This window comes from Pocillopora verrucosa, chromosome 4 (genome assembly GCF_036669915.1).
Source record: "Pocillopora verrucosa isolate sample1 chromosome 4, ASM3666991v2, whole genome shotgun sequence".
NCBI classification, from domain to species: domain Eukaryota; kingdom Metazoa; phylum Cnidaria; class Anthozoa; order Scleractinia; family Pocilloporidae; genus Pocillopora; species Pocillopora verrucosa.
Genome location: NC_089315.1, coordinates 11,687,631 through 11,708,931, shown reverse-complemented (window position 1 = coordinate 11,708,931; position 21,301 = coordinate 11,687,631). Strand labels below are relative to the sequence as shown.

The 21,301-nt window shown below is 37.1% G+C and overlaps 3 protein-coding genes across 3 annotated transcripts; 2 read left to right on the top strand and 1 right to left on the bottom strand.

Annotated features, from left to right (window-relative positions):
- The first annotated feature begins 68 nt into the window (after positions 1-68).
- Positions 69-996, top strand: LOC131773492 (transmembrane protein 203-like). Its single transcript, XM_059089459.2, has one exon. It carries the CDS (start codon positions 165-167, stop codon positions 567-569), a length of 405 nt encoding a protein of 134 aa, XP_058945442.1. The 5' UTR covers positions 69-164; the 3' UTR covers positions 570-996.
- A 7,979-nt stretch (positions 997-8,975) lies between these two features.
- Positions 8,976-15,960, top strand: LOC131773487 (influenza virus NS1A-binding protein homolog). The gene is given in 10 exon segments (XM_066165293.1): positions 8,976-8,996; positions 9,647-9,767; positions 9,770-9,810; positions 9,812-9,860; positions 9,863-10,111; positions 10,114-10,215; positions 10,218-10,290; positions 11,612-11,618; positions 12,660-13,119; positions 13,715-15,960. Coding segments are annotated over 10 exon segments (1,968 nt in total). The 3' UTR covers positions 14,560-15,960.
- A 96-nt stretch (positions 15,961-16,056) lies between these two features.
- On the bottom strand, positions 16,057-20,192 carry LOC131773489 (selenoprotein F-like). The gene is made up of 5 exons (XM_059089455.2): positions 19,922-20,192; positions 18,548-18,611; positions 18,104-18,153; positions 17,745-17,812; positions 16,057-17,016 (listed from the first exon to the last, which is right to left on the bottom strand). The coding sequence occupies exons 1-5, from the start codon at positions 20,147-20,149 to the stop codon at positions 16,956-16,958; spliced, it is 471 nt and encodes a 156-aa protein (XP_058945438.1). The 5' UTR covers positions 20,150-20,192; the 3' UTR covers positions 16,057-16,955.
- Positions 20,193-21,301: the final 1,109 nt, after the last annotated feature.

The following is a 21,301-nucleotide window of genomic DNA, read 5'->3' as shown; positions in this document are numbered from 1 at the left end:
CCCTACCTCCTTCCTACTGAGTCAAATATGAAACTACCCAGAAGCCCTGGCGAGTAGCGTTCAAAACGACAATGAAAATGGCGGCTGAATCATGGAAAAGAGTTGGTACATGACATCAAGCACGAATTTGTGGCTTGTCTATCAACGAAAACGATTTTCGTAGAATGATTTTTACGCTCAAAGAAGTCATAAAATGGCTGGGACTATCGATCTTCGAGCTGTGGCTTCATATAGTGGCAATTTTTGTATTTTCAGTTCTGGTTGCCGTGAAATTGGAAGGCGGAACTTTATCATGGTGGACAGTGTTTGTTCCTTTGTTTGTGTGCGATGGATGCGTGGCTTACTTCACAGCTATCGTTTTCATAAGACTCTGTTTGATAGGTGATCGACGTTTAGCGGGAAAAAGAACGGCGTGGAGCTTATTACTGTTAACTTTGTTGTTAAGTTATAAGATACTTCTCTGTCATCGACTTGAAAACTACATTGTTAGAGATTATGCTGTTATACACGTTCCCCTGTTCCTTCTCTTATTGGTCCTCGCTGTACGAGCTTGTCAAGTCGACTGCTAATGATCGAAGTGAAATACTCCAAGTCAGCATGATCATACGTTCGAACTTCATATTACTAGCACAGCCACATCACGTGATAAAAAACAGAGGGCAACACGGCGATCTATTGACATTCGTAGATGTAGAAGTTGAAGTCAAGGTACCATCCATGCATGCGATCTCGACAAATACAAATATCTGATTCGCGCATTTAAGTAATTACATTACTCTGTACATTGAAACGCGTTAAACGGAAAATTGTCATTAGAAAACAATGTATAGGTTACCGGCTATGGATTTATTTGACAGCTGTCCATTTAGAAAGCTGAAATCGAGGAAATGCGTTGTTTCCATTTAAAGTTAGTCGTGTACATTTGCCAAAATAGAGTTAAATTGAATTAATCAAATTTTCAACACAGGAAAGTAACAAATAAAGTTTGTAAATAGATCATTTTGACATGATTGACATTACATAGTCTGATCAGAATTAATTTCTTCTTTCATAAAGAAAAGAAATAGCAGAAGAGACTGGGGTTTCTTTCTGTGGGCAAGCTAGTCGTGGCATGGTGATGCAGTTTTAGTTAAGTGTCAGCCCAGATCAGTTTTGTCTGTGTGAAGTCCCAGGAAAATACTTTAAACAACTATGTCTATGGTGAATTGGTTATTGTTATGATCCCTTTTACAAATTGATTTCATGTTGCTGTGAGTCTGTTCAGTAATACATCACAGATTATGTCAAAGTGTGGTAAGAACAAAAAAAGAGGCACACTTGATGCAGCAGAGTGTGTCACTCATGTTCTTACCATATTTTGGTGTCTTTAGTGGTCTATTACTGTACAGACCCTTGGTAACATGGAATGTATTTGTTCTTTATGATAAGGAAGCAAATTATTGTTAATGGTTAAGTCAATTATTCGTCCATTCTGTTATAAATCATGAGTAAGAGCCAATCAAAACAAGTGTATCATACAGCTTATCATATCAGTTTTTATCACCACTGGCTGCTTTCCACATCATTATTACTATCATTATTGTAACAGAAAGAGAGGCATTACATCATCATGTCATATATTCTTATTTGCAGAAAAAAGGACACCTTGACAGCATGAACCATAAACAGTGTACACCAATGGATTTATTGGCAATGTTCACACATATACACAATATGTGATTTAATTTTTCCATTCATTTATGAGGATTATTTCTCCCAGGAAGGCATGGCCAACTACCTGTTATTATCATGTACCTGCACAAGGTCATCATATCTCATCTCATATTGTTAATACTTTCTGGGTGTAAAATGTTTTCAGCAGGGTGTATTTTCCAACCTATGCTGAGCTACTGTACTGTACAGCTTCTTTCCCTAACCCTTTAACTCCCATGCATGACCAAGACAGAATTTCTCCTTACAATATCAATTCAATATCAACAGATGAGTGATGAGAATAAAGAGAAATATCAATTTGGGGATATTTCGCTGATCCAATACTAAACTCTCTGAACTAATATTATAAGAATTGTATGGTAGACAGTAAGGAGAATTACAAATTTGATCTGGGAGTGAAAGGGTTAACACTGACCCTTGATCAGAAATGGTGTACAGTTAAGTGTGCACAATGACATATTTTTCTTTAAGGTTTCCATTTTGGAAAGTCGGAATCATTGGATCTAGTAAGTATAAAGGGCACACTCAGGCCAAGTAAAAATTTCCCTTGATTGGAAGCGATCTCTCCATTAAGGTTATAGAAGCATTTTCTTTGGCTAGGATCAAACCTTTTGCCCCTGAAGGAAGATCTGTCTCTAAAGAGGTAAATTTTAGCTCAAAAGCAGATGGCTCATGCAGTCAGAACCAGTTTCAGTAGCATTAGTTGATAGAGTATAACCACTCCTGATAATGCAGGATATCAATCGATCACAGGGTGACCCAATCAATCACAGGGTGACCCAATCAATCACAGGGTGACCCAATCAATCACAGGGTGACCCAATCAATCACAGGGTGACCCAATCAATCACAGGGTGACCCAATCAATCACAGGCTTCATAGGTTCCCAGACAGATAGCTTGTGCCCATTTATAATCCTGAGTAGATAAAGGTACCAGTACTGAGAAAATAAAGGATGTCTTGGGGTGGAATACACCAGCAAAATGACCCATGCTAGTCTCAAGACAGAACCTTTTGATCACTAACCTTAAGCACTAACCCATAGGTCTTCATGTCTTCCTGAAACGTAACGGAAAATGAAAAAAATGTATCCCAAATAATAGGTTCGGCTATAACGTGATATTTTACATCCCCTGCAACCTCATTTTGCCACCTGGAAAACTAAAAAGGGAGTGTGTAGCCTAATAACCAAATTCAAGTCACTATAGAGGCTCTCCTTGCACACAACAGTATCATTTAATTAAGTACGATAGGGACGACTGAGCTAACATACAGTACTAGCTTTTTTTCTGTTTCAAATTGGTTTAAAGGTAAAGCTAGCTTATGATCTAGAATTAATGTTAGGTCTTGATCCAGGTAAATGATTAACTGGAATGAAATGGCTGATCAGGAATTCCTTTTCGGCAGACCGTGGAATCTGTTTTCTCGCACCATCGGGAAAGACGCACGACTTCAAAGCATCTAGTTGCGGACAAAAAAGAAATAGAGAGCAAGAAAAAGTTAACTAATCTCAAGTCATAAAACATCGAAATTGAAACTTATGAGATCAAACAAATAACTAAATATAGATGAATGTCTACGAATGATAAAATGTCCCAAGTTTACCGACAAATTAACGGAAGTTGAAGTTTACACGTTGATTCCTGAGGTTTAAGTTGTCAATTTTTTTTTTCTTGGAAATGACAGAAAATTGTCAGTATCCAGCTCTACGAAGTAGTTCGTTGTTACTCAGGTCATCACATTCAGAGGATTCCCAGTAAACCGAAAAAACCCTGATATGCCCGCTCCCTTATCCACTCCGAACAATTCAATTTCCCGATGAACACGGAGTTTACACAACGGAAAACCATCATACTCTGGTAATACGAAGCGAAGGCGGTGGTTAAGGTTGGGGAAATTTGTTTGTTCGGCCTCCCATCAGAAGCGCTGCTTTAAAATGAACATGAATAACTTAAACAAAAATGACAGAGATAGTAGGCGGATGTGACTCTATATTTCATGATTTTAGTAGTGACTAGAAGGAGAGCCAGGAACAAACGTAATGCCTGAACGCCACGCACTCAGAGAATATAACACTCGCGAGAGTCTCGTGTAGCGCGCAGACACGGGCTTAAGTCCACACAAAATCCACGCTTCTCAGAGGCTAATGAGTGACAGAGTGTCAGTTTCCTTGACCTAGAGACACAAGAAGGAAAAAGATATGTAATATTTTACAAGTGGCTCACTTACAATTTCCAGGAAACAGAGAAAAGTTCCTGGCTAATCGCGTATTATATGATCATGTCCCTTTTTCTTCGTTAGATGGGACGTAACGATACTTAATGTTAAAAGGGTAAAGTTTCCAAAGAAACTGTGGTGCTACGTCGGTGGGGAATATACCAGGGTAATTCAGCATTATCAACAGCGTTGATAACGCAAGTTGGCCACCATAAAGAGACATTTCGAGCGTTAGCCCTTCGTCGGAACGATATACTTAACGTTAGGCTTAGAAAGATCGTTACGTCTGTGATGTCTATATAGCTACTAATGTGCATACCGTGTACGATTTTGCATTTTGGACCCTAGTAACCGATTTTGGATTGTGGACCCAAGTGGCCGATTTTGCATCTTGAACACTAGTGTCCGATTTTGCATTTGAGACACCAGTGGCCAATTGTGGATTTTCGACACTAGTGTCCGATTTGGGATTTTGGACCCTTGTGGCCCATTTTGGATTTTAAACACTGGTGGCCGATTTTGAATTTTGGACACTAGTGGCCAATTTAAGATTTTAGACAGTAGTGTCTGATTTGGAATTTGAACACTAGCGGCCGATTTTGGATTTAGTGGCCTATTTTGGATTTCGGACCCTGGTGTCCAATTTCAGATTTTGAACCCTTGTGGCCGATTTTGGATTTGGACACTAGTGTCCTATTCGGAATTTTGGACCCAAGTGTCCCATTTGGAATTTGGACACTAGTGGCCGATTTGGGATTTTGGACCCTAGTGGCCAATTTGGGATTTTGGACACTAGCGTCCAATTTGGAATTTTGGACCCTAGTTTTCATTTAATCGCCAGATTGAGGAGTTATGCAAAAAGTTGGCGAAACATATTGGACTCCTTCGTCACATAAGTCCATATTTAAAACGCAGTCAACGAGACATATACTACTCTAAGATCATTAAACCTATAATGCTTTACAGCAGTAAGATCTGGACTTCTTGCAGTAAAGAAAATCTTTTGAAATTTCTGCGTCTTCAAAAACGCGCGGCTAGAAAAATTCTCGATGGCCAAAGAACAACACCTTCTGTCGGCTTATTTAACTCCCTAAAGAGGATTCCCTTTTATGCTGAATCATATTTAAATCGAAGCGATTTAACCTACAAAAGGCTGAATGGCAATACCCTGAATATATAAATGATTTACATATCAGAAACTCTGACACAAATATAATAGATCAACCCGTTTCTGCAATCTTAACTTAGGTTGCCCTCGATATAAGAGAAGTAAGGAAGGTGGTCGAACGTTCGCTGTGAGAGCAACAAAGGAATGGAAAAAAACTAAGTGTGGACCTCAAACGGAGTACTAGTGTCCCAAACGTAAAGCGTTTCCTTTTTAAAATAGTTTCAAATAATCAAATTCTTACGCAATTATTCATGTAAATTTTATAATCTGTATATAACCACATTTATAATCTTATTATGCGATGTACAAAGGCTTATATACTATTTTAATTACAATTTATATTGTTACAACTATTGCTATCAGTTTGTTTTTTTATTACTGTCAAATGTAACCCTCATTAAATAAAGTCTTACCTTACCTTACTTACCTTACCTGTGGCCGATTTTGGGTTTTAGACCCTAGTGTCCGATTTTGGATTTTGGACGCAAATGGCGATTTTGGATTTGGGACACTAGTGGCCGATTTTGGATTTTGGAGACCAGTGGCCGATTATGGATTTTGGACACTAGTGGCCGATTTTGGATTTTGGACACTAGTGGCCGATTTTGGATTTTGGAGACTAGTGGCCGATTTCGGATTTTGGAGACCAGTGGCCGATTATGGATTTTGGACACTAGTGGCCGATTTCGGATTTTTGACACTAGTGGCCGATTTTGTATTTTGGACACTAGTGGCCGATTTCGGATTTTGGAGACCAGTGGCCGATTTTGGATTTTGGACACTAGTGGCCGACTTTGGATTTTGGACACTAGTGGCCGACTTTGGATTTTGGACACTAGTGGCCGACTTTGGATTTTGGACCCTAGTGGCCGACTTTGGATTTTGGACACTAGTGGCCGACTTTGGATTTTGGATTTTGGATTTTGGACCTAAGTGTTCGATTTTGGATTTTGTTCACTAGTGCACCATTTTTAGATTTTGGACACTAGCGTTTAATTTTGGATTGTGGACCCAAGTGGCCGATTTTGAATTTTGGACACTTGTGGCCGAGTTTGGATTTTGGACACTAGTGTCCGATTTAGGACCCAAGTGTCCCATTTAAAATTGGACAGTAGAAATTGATTTGGGATTTTGGACACTAGGGGCCGATTTTTAATTTTGGACCCTTGTGACCGATTTTAGATTTTGGACCCTAATGGCCGATTTTTGATTTTGGACCCTAATGGCCGATTTTGCCTTTTTGGACACTAGCGGCCTATTTTGGATTTTGGACGATGATGTCCGATTTTGGACACGAGTGGCCGATTTTGATATGTGGACGCAAGTGGCCGATTTTGCATTTTGGACACTGGTGTCTTATTTTGCGTTTCGGACACTAGTGGCTGATTTTGCATTTCGGACGCACGTGTCCGATTTTAGATTTTACACACTAGTGGCCGATTTTGAATTTGGACACTAATGGCCAATTTTAGATTTTAGCCATTAGTGGCCGATTTGGTATTTTGGCCAACGGTGGCCGATTTGGTATTTTGGCCACTAGTGGCCAATTTTCCATTTTGGCTACTAGTGGCCGATTTTACATTTTTGCCACTAGTTGCCGATTTGGTATTTTGGCCACTAGTGGCCGATTTTGCATTTTGGCCACTAGTGGCCGATTTGGTATTTTGGCCACTACTGGCTGATTTTGTATTTTGACAGAGCCCCATGGGGTCCTTTTTGTATTTGTCTTAAGTTTACTGGATTGTAAGGAGTCGATATTCTTTAGCGCCGATTTTTTTAAAATCCACGCTATTGGAGAGGACGTTTTCCTTTTCTAGATAAGCCTCTCCGATACTTGGCCTGGGTTAGTAAAAGTAGAATATTAGGCTACAAGCATGATTGCACGATTTTTTCTAAGTTATACTGAAAATAATTTTAACTATAACACCAATTTTCTTAAAGTACGCTTTTCAAGAAACAACCACAAAACATATCCAAATTGTATATATTTATTTTTGATAAAGCGTTTCTTCTCCTTGTCCCTAATAAAACACAACTAGCTACTGCTATTTTAATTTGTTGCCTGTGAAATTGAGAACTGGGACGTACCGACACAATCCACACTTCCCGCTGTACGTAGCCCTCTGGACGACGGCGACCGACCCTAAGACATTGCAAAATTGAAAGTAGACTAAACAATGGACTAAACTTGAAATTAATCAATCATAGAGACCAAGCAAATCATGAATCTAGTAAATTTCCATTTAAAAAAAAATTTGCTGATTATCCTAGCAGTGCTAGTCTTATAAGAAGAGCCAAAATCATGCTCATTGTCTCAAATTATGCCAAATATTATACCAGCACAAGTTATAAGGCCTGCACACATTCCATCAGGGAAGATTATGGAATCTGTTTGTTTGCTCGGTAGTTTGTGACAGCCATCCCGTCAGTGGCTGACTTCTATTTGCGTCATTTTGCCTTGACTCGTTCACATGCAGTGACCCAATTTCCTTTCCTTCTTGGGTGAAGTTTTATTGTTTTGACTTTGCATTTTTTATTAGGTTGGCTGTATTCCTTGACATGGACCCAGTGATCGACAGATTGTAAATTTCGTCTTCAAATATATTTGTTGTTTGGTTCGTAGACGTCCATTTTATATCTATTATTATTATATCTTTTTTCATTTTTGATCAGATGATTTCTTTTATTTTTTAACTTTTTACTCATGACCTGAGATCAGTTTTTTTTTCTTTACCTCATTCCTTTGTCCGATAATAGAAATTTAAAACTGTGGTCTGACAGGACAATAAACTCAATTACTTAGAGACATTTTTGAGATTAATTTATTGAAATACTATACCACATCTTTAAGAACATATTAAGAACGTTTTCAGGCTCAAATAGTGATAAGAAATTAAGAACGTTCAGCCTCAGCCCCAAAATTAGACATCCTGACAAAAAAATAGGGGTTTTTTTATACCATGACGATTATTTTTTAAACCATGATTGTCGAAGTTTTTTTTTGGTACAAAAAACTGTTTAAATCTTCCATTTTCTTTTTGTCCAGAACGAACGCCACACAAAAGAAAAAGTTGGCTGATCTGGCAAATTCTATAGTGCTTTCGTTTTTCGTTGGATTAAATCTTAATCCACCCCAGCCCGTACCGAACTCTATTCGTCCACGCAAACTCTACCCCTGTCTCATTTGAGATAACTCACGCTTCTAGGATGTCGCAAAAATATTTTAAGAATAAATCAGGCAACACGACAGCTCACATCTTGGGTGCAGGGGGTGCTCTCTGGAACATTCTAAAGGCCCTCAATCACATTCTACTTAAAACGTGATCGTTCTCACTTTCCTCACTCGACGTGGTCAGTCAAGTAGAACGTCACTTTGTTTGTCAACATAATATTTCGAAGGGAATCTCGGGTAAAATCTCCCTTGCTTTCGTAGCTGTCGCTCATCAATGACAATATTCGTTCAAAAAATTTGCTTTTGTTTTAAAAATGCTTTTTTTCCGCAACAGAATCGTTCGGGAAAATTATTGTTAGCAACGCGGCTTAAGTACGTGACGTAGGCTATATTTGTTAATGTCAACAGTTGTAAAATTGACAATTCATGATGATACCTATTGTCTGTGAAAACCAATGGTAAGCGGTAACGAGTTCCCAGGTTCTTCGGGCTTCAGGCATTGCACCACGTGAAAAGCAAGGAAGTTTTTCGCTGTGTTGTAATTGTGTGAATGGTGACGAATGGTGAGTTCTGGGTGCCGAAGATTCTCTCACATGCAGAGATCTGCTTCTCCTAGAGGTGTTCGTGTTGGGGAATCGTTTTTCGAACTGTGGGCTGTCTTTTTGAGGAGGAACAGCGAACGAAACGCTTCGTGCAGATATCGTAATGAAATCAGCTCAGACGAAGGTAAATTTGAATTAGTTAATGTCTAATTCGGTTTTATTAGTTTGGTCCTAGTATTCGACCAGCAATTATACAAAAAAACGTTGGAAAACTTGAGTCTCTTACGGAAAGGGTTTTCAACTAGTTCCTCTATGGTGGTATACCCTAATAGTTTTAATGTCTTCTTTCGAAAGTATTACTGTTGCTGTTGTAATGATAAAAAAACATTCAAGCTGTTCTTTCTCAAGACTTATATGACAAGCGATGTCTGACACGATCGTTCAGATTTGCTTTCCTTCCCCAGTGTAAAACGGGGAGGAAAACGGAAAAGAACGTTTAAGTTTTAATTAACAGTCTGCTTACATGTAGTTTCGTTTCCCGTTTGCCAATTCATGGCCAGCGCGTACGCGCGCTTTCCCGTAATCTTCAAAAACCTCTATCAATTTTGGCAAAAGCGTGGGCCTAACTGTAGTGTTAATTGCATCGATTTTATGAAATTAGGGCTCCACTCGCTCTAGACCGAGAATTTTGTTGAGAAACAAATTGAAGCCATATTTCTTCACGACTTTTTTTACTACAGCTTAGATTGCGAAACACTAATTTTGTTTGTTATTAATATTTGTCTTTCATTTTCCGAGCGAAATTACATTTGAAGTCTGGTTTTTATTTCTCAGATCAGCACCGATGAAAAGGAGGAGAATCAGAACATCACGGTCGATGGAAAGTTTTCATCGAAAAACGATAGCCATCTTCGAACAGTCTTCGATGCTCTAAACGAACAACGAAACAGCACGCGCTTTGTGATGCAGTGTTGAAGGTTGGCGAACGAGAGATTAGGGGGCCACCGATCTATTTTGGTCGCAGCCGTACCTAAAATCCTCGATAGACAAGCAAGAAAGGTGATACCGAGTTTATAGTCGATTTGGATGGGTTAGATCCTAACGCTGTGGAAGTTTTGGTGGAATTTGTGTACACGGGCAAGCTCCTTGTCACGTCAGACGGCGTTCTGAACTTATTCCAAGCCGCCAAAAGTCTTGGCATGAAACAAGTTCAGGACTCATCGGAGAAGTTTATTCTCGAGAAAATTCTTCCGCTGAATTGGATGCCTCTGAGATCGTCCGCGGAGGGAAACGACTGCCCTATGTGATGACGGCAATCGACGAAGTTATAGCGCACAACGTGGAGGACATCTTCCATAAGAAGGACTTTTTCCAGTTACCTCGGCTGCAGATCGAACTTGCAACTCAAATAACAGACCAGAAGAAAACATTGATCCGGTAAATCTTTGCCAAATGGCCTTAACGTGGGCACAGAAGCAGCCTAGAGGTGAGGAATAAATCTTGTAGGCGTTTCTATATTTACTTGTGAGCACTTCCGTTCACCTGCCGCTTTTTGACAGCAACGTTCATTCTTGTTATGGACGTTTATTGACAATTTGAATTCTGCCTTGTAGTTTAATCTGGGCAAGAATAAAAAATAAAAATAAAGGAACGATCAGTCAGTTGTTGTAAAAGTGTTGAAAGCCCTTACACTCAAAATTCCACAACGAAAGCAGAACTTAGGAGAGTTTTGGCGCTTTTTGCTCGCTACGCGCCAATTTTCATGTTTCGCGGGAAGATAAATTAAGCGCCAGGTCTTGAAATCCAATATCTTGACTAATCAAGGATTAGGGTAAAATGTTTTAGCAGCTTTCGTGCCTGCCCCTTAGATGTTACAGTGACCTCTTAAAATTGTTCTTTGTTAATTTTACTTTTTACCTGGATTTTTGTCATTATTGCCATGCCCAAATCGGAAACTACTCTAGCTATTTTATGATATTTTTATGCAAAGTTAGCATAAATAACTACATCAGAACTTGTGAAAATGAAACTCTTTGGAGTAGAATTTTCCCTAACCCCACAAAAATCTTTATAAAGTCAATAAATTATAGCAAATTTTTCCCTTGAAAATACTTTCCTTGAAAATTGTTGTTCCAAAATTTGTACGTCAATGTTTGGATATGGGACAAGCCTCTTCTTTCCAGACACTGGCATGGACTGATTGTAAATTACTGATGATCTGTTTTAGCGAATTAGTAACCTAGGCAATGTATCAGGAAAGAAGGGATTCAAGCCGGAAAAAAAAAAGAGAGAATAATGATGAAAATGGAGTAAACTTAATGAAGCAAAATAATATAAAAAACCCCCAAATAGTCAAATACCCTAATTGTTATTGAGATCTTTCAACCAGATTTTTTTTTTTGATGAGCTGCAGCAGGGCACTCGAAAGAGAAAGACATTGTGTTAATGATTTACATCTGTCAAAGGTTTTATCTTTCTTGCAATTTGCATAACATCAACTATCAAGGCCTCCAGCAGACTTGGTCTTATTTTGAAGAAGCTGCAGCACTTCCTGATTTGTTTTTGTAGGGATCAGTGAACCTGTATGTGTAGCACAAGTTCATGTTTTATGTTTTTGTGGCTTTAAATTGTGGGACATTTCATTAACTTTAAACTCAACAATAATATTATTGAATGACTCCCTTTAAAAACTATATGAAGTTGTTAAATTATTCATGGCATTGAAAACTTTCCTCGAGGCAGTGACATTTTGTGGTATTAGTCTATGTGTGATTAAGCCCTTGCAGTTTTCTTCCAGAGATTACAAGTTATTTCAGTGATTTTTATGCTGTTTGAAATGACCAATAGAAAAATTTTAGTATAAGCTGACATCCTCTTAATGCCATTTTCTATCAACTCATCTGAGGAAAATGTAAATTTCTTTCCTATGTCAAACATCACTTTTCCTCTCTGATGATGGGTCGTAAAGTGTACCATGAGATCCATATATTTGACTAACTTTTCCCTATGTAAATGCCTTGGTCAAATTACAAAATTGGATCATTGTGAGAGACAAAATCCTCACTCCTTCTTGTTTTGTGAGAGTGCAATGTTTATTTTTCTTTTAAAGTAGTGAAGTCTGCTTTTATTACCATAAATGTTACTCTTTTTATAGAGCTGGAGTACATTTTCTGCACAGTAGACAATACCAAATGAGAAAGTGGATGTGATAATAACTAAATATGTGAGACTAGACTTTCAGACTTATTTTTGTTTTGTTTTTATTGTCTTATTAAGCATATTGTTTTAGTCTCTCTAAAATAAAGCTTTCTGTTTTGGTTACGTACTATTTCACATAATAGTTGGGTTATTTTACCATTTGCTCTCTAACAGGGCACATAGGTTACCATCTTTTGATGGTTACCTATGTACCTAAATAACCATCTTTTGATCTTTTGCTGCTGCTGCTCTTCAACTATGGAATTCATTGCCCTATGCAATTAGGAGTAGGCCTTCAATAACATCTTAAAAAAGACACTCTACATTTTTATTTCAGAAAGCTTTTTTGTGATTTTATGTGCCTTTTAATCTTGTTTTTACTAGGTTTTTATGCAGTTTATTGTTACGATTTAAGTAGTCAAGGTAATTTTGAAATATTTTTATTTTTAAGGGCTGATGAAAATAGCAGTATTGATATTGGCACTATATAAGAATTATTATATTATTGTTATTATAAAATCTGACCCTTCTGAACTGATCGACATGTAATAACATACAAACCTGTACTGTTTTTTTTTTTTTGGTTTATTTTTTTGTGCTAAAAATGAGACATTGGTTTATCAATTGCTATGATGTTTTTGTTTGGCAGCAAGGAAATATCAGCTTGAGAGAACTACTGGAGAAAACCCACATTATGTTCCTGACAGCCAATGAGGAATTAAAAGAGTGCACTATAGAAGATCTTGACTCTGGAGATGAAAAATCCAAGCTTATCATCACAGAGGCTCAACGTGAATACATCCGCTACACGTCACTTGAGCAGCTGGCTAAAGCTGAGGCAAGCACCAGTGAAGATGAAGAGGAATTGATTGTTTTGATGGAAAACAACAACAACAAAAGAAACAGAAACACTCATATGATTCAGGATTTCAATGTGATTGGTGCCACTCAAACCAGTGACAGTGGCTGTGTGGGTGTTGCTCATGTCGAAGGGATGCTGGTAGCCATATCCATTCATAGTCAAGCCCCAACATGTGCTAACATGTCAGACTCTGGTGACTCCTGCTGCTCCGGAGAAGAATGGGTGCTCATCGCCCCAATGAGCAGAGGTGTGTAACAGTGTAAATTCTCTTGTCCAATTAACAAGGATGTATTGAGTAGTGGAAGGGAGAATTGTTTATTTAATCATGGGAGTGATGGTAAATGATTAAGAATTTGAAATGAGAGCATAAAAATTTGTCCCATCCACATTAAAACATTTATTTTTTCAATAAAATTCAGCTATTTTCTGCTTTTTAATTAGTAACCATGCTAAATGAATGTAACTGGCTTTCATGAACAGTAACATAATCTGTTGTTGGATTAGTTTCTGCTAGGAACTCACAAAACTCTTTTTAATTGAATTTACAGGAATAAAGCATTCAGATTGGCTCAGCTACTGGTAGTGCTTAAAATGAAAGTCAAATATAAACTACGGCCACATTGAAGAAAATCTAGTTACAAACAACAAAACTTATTTGTTATCTGGAACAATTCAAAACCTGGATCTAAGTGTTGGTTTGTACCCTGTTAAATTTTTAATGAATATGTGAAGTACATGAAGGTTAACCAAGAAGCTGTTGTGCTGCATTGGTAGGTAATTGGAACAAAAGGAAAGTGGGAAGAAGACTGATGACAGGTGTAACTGTTTTTTTTTTTTATCAGGTCGCTGTAGTGTGGGAGCAGTCGAACTAAATGGAAAGCTGTATGCCATTGGTGGTTATGATAGGGGCGACTGTCTAAACACAGTGGAACAGTATGATTGTGAGACAAATGAGTGGATGCCTGTCACAAGCATGAACTCGCATAGGGGACGGCTGGAGTCAGAAGTGGTGAATGGGAAGATATTTGCCATAGGAGGCTCCAATGGAAACACTGAACTCAACACCATGGAAACTTACGATGAATCTACCAACATTTGGAGCTTTGGACCCCCCATGATACAAAGCCGATGCAGTTTTGGAACAGGAGTTGTTGATGGATGCATTTATGCAGTTGGGGGCTACCAAGGTCCCAGAAACCTGAAAAGTGTTGAAGTTTATAGTCCAGAGAAAGGGGAGTGGGCCAGGGTGTCCCCAATGAACACAGAGAGAAACAACCTGTGTGTGGAAGCCTTGAATGGAAAGCTATATGCAATTGGGGGGTACAATGGATGGACTTGTTTCAATACTGTGGAGTGCTATGACCCTGAAGAAGATCGATGGTATTTGGTTCCACCCATGAAGACAGCCCGTCGGGGGGCTGGTGCAGCAGCACTTCATGGTAAATTGTTTGTGATTGGTGGATCTGATGGCACGAATTTCCTCAACAGCGTAGAGTGCTATGATCCCTCAACTGATGAGTGGAAAACAGTGGCTAGTTTGAACATTCCCCGCCATAATGTTGGAACTGTGGTCATTAAAGACCACATCTACACCGTGGGAGGTTTTGGTGGCACGTCATTTCTGAAGAGCATTGAATGTTATGACGCAAAAAATGACAAATGGAACTGTTTTGTTAGTTCCGATTGAGAGATTAGTTCATTCAGAAACTGCAGCATTGGCATCTATCTTGATTACAAAACAATAATATAAAGGAGTGGACTTCATTTTAATCCTGGAAAGGATATTGATTTAGTTTTTCATTGTATTTGTATTTGAGCTTCCTGGATAGGTTTTGGAAGTATATTATTTTTAATATTAATTTATTAATTTATTAGAGGTAGATTTTATAAGATTTTGTATTTTAGAGTTGATGAACATAGTTTAGTCCACCACTTTTCCAAAAAAAGTACAAACCATGAGTGATGCAATCCTCCTTCATTAACATCAGTGATTTTTCAGCCTTTGTATTTTCAACCATACCTATAATACATTTATCCTTGCAGATTTGGTGCTTGCTCCTGACAATATTTTATTTTAAAGTGACTCATTTTCAGTCACATTAAAATTGAGTCTTTAGTGGAACTGAACTGAGTTTTTCACATTTAGCCTGGAAAAGATTACAGAAATGTGAAACCTGTACTTAATATATAAATACTGTTAGAAAAAGGCAAACAAGCTCAGCTCAACTTAAAACATGAGCTGTTAGTTGTTGATTTGTACCTTTGTGGTGATGCAGAATGTTACAGTAGATTCCATAATTTAACCTCTGTTATGTCTGGTTATCAGAGTTTTTGTTGGAAAACACATTGGAGTTTGGAACTCATGAAAGTTGACATAATTTATTTAAATTGGCAGAATTTTAGCAGTAATCTGGGATCTGTCAGTGAACCCAAAGACAAATTTGTGATTTGATTTTAGAGTTACATTAAGGTTTTAAGTTATTTGATGTTAGTTGTTGATTAGTTGACTGCTTAAAATTTTCTTGCCAATCAAAAACAATTTACAGTGTGTTTCTAATTTAAGTCGTGTTTTGAAACGAGAAAGAAAGAGAAGAGAAAGTTATTTAGAGTTAATGACTGGTCAAAAGTCAACAAATATTGAATGGCATGGACTTGATTCAATTTTTTCCTGCAGTTTCTTGTTTACTATTATGCTTAACTTAAAAACCTTAAAAACATTGGCATGTTAGGGAGCAGCTGAATTATGTAATTTTTAGTAAACAATGTGACGTGAATTTTATTCAGCTTGCTTTAGCTTAATCACGTCATCTTGAAGGGAGAGGATATGCCCTCTAGTGTACAACTACTGATATTTATTAACACATTGGTTGAGATGCTCTGTGTTTTGGGGACGAAGTGTTGAAGAGCCAGAGTGACTGCTGAAAAATGATATTTGAAGACTTTCACAGTAAATGTAACACTATTTAAATAAGCATTGAGTAAACCCATCTATGTGGTTGCAAAAACTTTTTTAAACATTTTGACATGCAAGGACTTGTTTAAGATACTATGTCTTTGCATGAGTGTGAATAAAATATGATTAGTGAAATGCAGCATAATTTTTTCCAATATTGTCCTGTTGGCTGTTCTTGGAAAACGTCATTACTCATTAATAAGTTTGCTGAGTAAGTTATGCAAAACAGGATTCCACCAGAAACAATACTTTTATTAAATAGCATTTTTATACAAGAGTCTGCAAATGAGTTCCCAAAACAACATATCTAACAGGCAATTGAAGATGGATGTATCACTAATATCATTCTGTTCAAAGCCTCCAACTTTACAAACTCGTATCTAGTTTACTGTAAAGTCATCATGAAAACAGAGCATAAATTAGCTGTCATTTTTCCCAAAAAAAGATATTTGAGAATTTATAACTTGTGTTACCTTCAATGGGCTTATAGATAAAAGCTTGTTAGAGTTTGCTTACTAGTAGCTTTTCATGCACAAGATCAATAATTGATTAACAATTATTGTTAAGATTACATTGCCTTTCAGAAACGTGTAAACTCTGAGACTGTTACTCACACTTACAATTTCCTTTGAAAGGAATCATTACTGTAAGAGTCATTGAAAGACAGAAACAAAAAAAATGGATCTAACTCCTTTCATAACCTTTTGAAACATTGCACCAGCTTGCTGCAAGGTCCATAATGTGATTGAAGGCTGTTAAAAAAATGTCACTGATGTCATCCCAATTTCAGGAGTTTGCATGCTACTGAAAAGCACTGCAGTATGTTTTGCAACAAATAAAGGCATAGCTAGTGAAAGGTTCTGGAACTACTTTCCATAATATCTTATTCCCAGATGTTGAAATTCTCTTACTACTCTGATGCCATCTATTGAGTCAGCTGGTGTTTAAGCACTTCTGAAACAAAAGACATTTCTGTTTTTAAAGTTTTTTTTTTTTTCAACAAATATTAAAGAAGTCCTTTGGACACAATTTCCTCCAACTTCATACACCTATCATGGTTTTACATGAAGTTTTCATCATAATGTACAAGGTTTCTTCTCATTATATATTTTTCTAATAACTAAATAATTTTATTTTGCAAGTCTCTCATTGAGAAATTCTTCCACACTGTCAGTGTTCCACTTCTCAATGCTGAAAAAAAAAAAAAGAAAAAAAAGAAAGAAAAAAAAAAAAGGAATCAGGACTACTTTTAGGCTTCCTAAATTTGATTCATCAAAATAAAATGATTAGTTATTTACTGAAGTTATTTACTGTGCAGAGCAAGATTATTATTTTTTTTACTTTGTTAGATTCAACATCAAAGGGAAAAAGAAAATCTTACAGCCAGAAGTTGCACCTTTCATCCCTGAAAAATGTTATCAGTATCTGAACCATCTGGTCAGAGTATAACATGATTTGGTATAATATGATTTGGCTTAACCCTTGTTCACTTGATTTAATACCAAATTCTTGTCACTAATTTACAAGGAAATGTCCAGCAGCTAGAAGGGAGAATTAACAATCAGAACTTAGGAGTTCAAGGGTTTGCCCCAAGGTCCCAATCATGGTACTTCTCTCAACTATCTGCCATTTCCTTCCTATAACCTTGGTTCAGAGAATCTGGTGCTGAGTCAAGCATGAATTTGTAAGTTAATGGTTCCCAATATTCTCATCACCTGTCTGCATGATATTGTATCGATATTGTGAGGAGAAATTACATCTTGAACACCCCTGGAAATGAAAGGGTTAAGACCCTTGGATGCAATAAACTTAGCAACTTTTCAATAACACTTAAGTACTTCTACAACCTTCCTATTGTTGGTTGACAGTAAAATTACTATAACTAATCTAAAAATTAATCACAAATATCATTTACTCACCTTAGAACTTCTTTCACCTCGTTACTCTCATCATGAAGCTTTAGAACAGGGTCGGCTCCTCGTACGAACTACAGTTTAGAAAAATTCTATATCAAAACCATCCAATTTTTTATGGACTAGTGAACTAATTTCAATAAAGATGGGACAGTAAGTTCATCTGTACATTAGTGTGGAATATTCTAAAAAGAGCTACCTAATTGGGCACATGCCTTAAATCTAAATGAACATTGATCAAGACAGTAAAATTGTGTTTCTCTTGATTTTCAATATTTCCTTTCCTTTGTTTTTTCCTCTCTTTATAACTCAACATATTCTCTCTGAGTTTGCTTTTTACAAAATTTAAGAGCTATTCTACTCACGTTTATCCTAAGATTAGGGAACTTCTCAGGCCTGTCACTACGGACGAAGGCTGTAAAAACAAACATACAATAATGATGCTGAGGCACAGGTATAAAATAATTTAAAACAATGTTAATACTGGTGAGTGAATTTCACCTTAAAGAGAAGAGATATTTTATAATTTCATGTTGAAAACTAATTCATACTAGTGGTTGACACTAAGTGCAAAAAAAGGTAAATTAAAAAAAGAACTTAAAATAAAAAAAAAATACAAAAGCAGATTTGAAAAATCACAAACTTATTTCTTTCTTAGATTCTTTGGGATTACCAAATAACATTTAGTAATATTTCCAAAAAAATACGAGTTGACATCAATAAATTGTTTTCCTGTTAAACAATTGTAATAGAGTCTCAATAATAAAAATTTACAGTTTTAAATTGTATATTGGATATGTTTTTCTCACCCTGTATCTGAGGGAACCTCCCCAGCTTTCAGTTGCACACTTCAAGAGTACCAAAAGCATATCTCTACAAATAATAACACAAACTGTCAAATTCTGTTATACCAATGACCTGTCTTTTACCAAGACAGCTTACTTCATTTAAAATAGGAAAGTTTTCAGTTTGTAACCATAATAATCCAACATATGTTCAATGCAATGCATAAAAATGTGAAACACATTTAAATACAAAAGAACTTGAACCCTTCATCTCCCAGAAGTGATTTATATTTAACTTCTCCTTACAATATCCATACACTATCCAACAGACAGGTAATGAGATTAGTCAAACCTATCAGTTAGAGGTTGTTATCATGATATAACACCAAATTCGCGTAACTTTTTTACAAGGAAGTGTATAGAAGCTAGATGGGAGAGTTAGCAATCAGATCTTGGGAGTTAAAGGGTTAAAAAAAAAGTATCATATTCTGGATGCAAATTGGTTGGTTTTTAACTCTTAAACTTTTATGAGTAACCAAGACAGAATTTCTCCTTACATTATCAAATCAATATCAGGCAGGCAAGTAATGACAAAATACAAATGTCAATTAGGGGATTCTTAGTTGATCCTCTACCACATTCTCTTTGCACTAACACCATAAGAATTGTATGGCAAACAGTAAGGGGGAATTATTAATGATATCTTAGAAGTGAAAGGGTTAACTTAAATGATTTAAGCAATAAACTGCACTTTCTATTAACCAGCATTATACCAAATGCAGTGGAGGCATGGTGGCCTCATGGTTAGTGCACTTGACTCCGGATCGGGTGGTTCGAATACAAATGGGTATCAGCAAATGTGCTGGGGTAACCCTGCAATGGACTAGCATCCCATCCAGGGAGGAGTAGCAATACTCCTAGCCACTTCATGCTAAGGAAAATGGAGTTAATCACCAGCCCCATGGGCCACTTAAGCCCATATAAAGGCTTTACTTATACCAAATGCAGGATGTTGGGATAACAAGAGAATAGTTTGAACATCATGAGTCACAGGTGAATGATTTACAAACTTCTGCAAACCTTCAAGCTGGAGGAATGATGGTGTTTTTGGCCAGAGATTGGTTGCAAGTGACTTGTCAAATGACATCACCTGTTTAGTCCTATTTGTTAATTTTTATACCATAGATGCACAGTGTGCTAGACCACAAGGGTTATTGATTTGCTGATTTTCAGCACTGTAACAGTAGTAACACCTTGACATCGATAAAAACCCATCGTTGCCTTTGATTGATGGATCATCATCGACTGTCGATTGTATCAATTAAAACTGCTGAACCCCACGACCATGTGAAAATCGTTATGAGGCTTTCGGTCGGTAAAAATCTATCTTACACAAACCTTCGTGGCTTCTTCCTGGCCATCAGCTTGACAACATTTTCGACAATTCTGCTCTAACGAAGGTTCGGATGTGAGATTGAAAGGTTTTAGCTCGTCACATGAGCTACAGATGAGATTCACTGAAAATCCTAAGTCTCTGCATTCTTCTGGTGTTAATTCTGCAAGAGTTATCTGAATTAAGGTCAAGAAAATGGAGAGGAAAGGCGAAATATATATCTTCCAATCCATTTCTAACAGCTCACCAAACCGCCTGATGAATGTACTCGGTCCAAGTCTCTTCTCGGTCTTATTTGATCGAGGTTGGAAAAAAATCAGTAATAAACACCAGTGTAAACCCTTAAATACAGTCAGCCAATCAGGAAAGATTGTTAGCTTGCTTTTTGAGCAAGAAATCCGGCGCGAATGATGGGCAAATCCTGATCAAGAAGCAGCCCACGTGGGAAATGTCATGGCACAGTTTGTTGAAGCGCGACTATCCAGTCGAGCAATGAAAGCAGTTTGTCAACTACATTCCGAGTGAGATAAAAGTTTTTCGGTTTGGTCTTACAAGTACAAAAAAATTGGAAAAAATGTTTTAAACACAGAAGTATCAGCCGTTTCCGACTCAAATCAGTGGTAAACCCTTGTAATGGGTCGGCTGTTATAGTAAACCCTTGAAATTCTGCTAGCCAATCAGGAAAAAGTATGAGCCTATTTGGTTCAGCATGAAACCTGGCGTAGTTTTCCAAAGTCTTCAATCGTCTTTCGACAACAAGAAGGCAAACATTTTTTTGTACGTTACACAAATTTATCTTTCTGCTATCACTCGTTTTGTTATGACCAAAAAATATTAAGCAACGTCCCAAGCTCTTGGAATGGGAATGAAAAAGATTGACAAACAATGTAAGAGTTCTTTTAGCTCTTTAATGACTTCTGTCTAAAGTTATGTTGCGAGAAGTTGTTCCCTTCCTTTTGTCATGTTTCAAGTTTTAAGTCCTATAACAATGGCTTAATTTTTTAAAATGATATTTATCCACAATTAAATATATTTTTTTATTTTCAGACGTAACTTTCCGTGGAAAGCAAAGGAAACCCTAGCGAAAATTGAAGAATTCTCGCTCCGGAATCAAACAAATGGTTTCACTCTCAATGTCAACAATGCCCGCGATTTTTCAACAAGAGAAACGAAAACTTTTCCAGGTGAGCATCTATCTACTGTTTTGCATGTCATTATTTACTTATAACTAACTTTTCACCGGAGTTTCTTTTAACCTTAAATGCAAAAGCAACGTACGCTCGTCTCAAAAACTTTTTTATGCGGCGAACTTATAAACTAGAGGTCTCTCCCAAAAATTTTCAAACAGCACGATTGGTAAAATATAAATTATGTACTCAACCTAA

Bases quoted from the DNA above. Each gene is read 5' to 3' on its own strand.
- LOC131773492 (XM_059089459.2), top strand. From the start codon at position 165: ATGATTTTTACGCTCAAAGAAGTCATAAAATGGCTGGGACTATCGATC.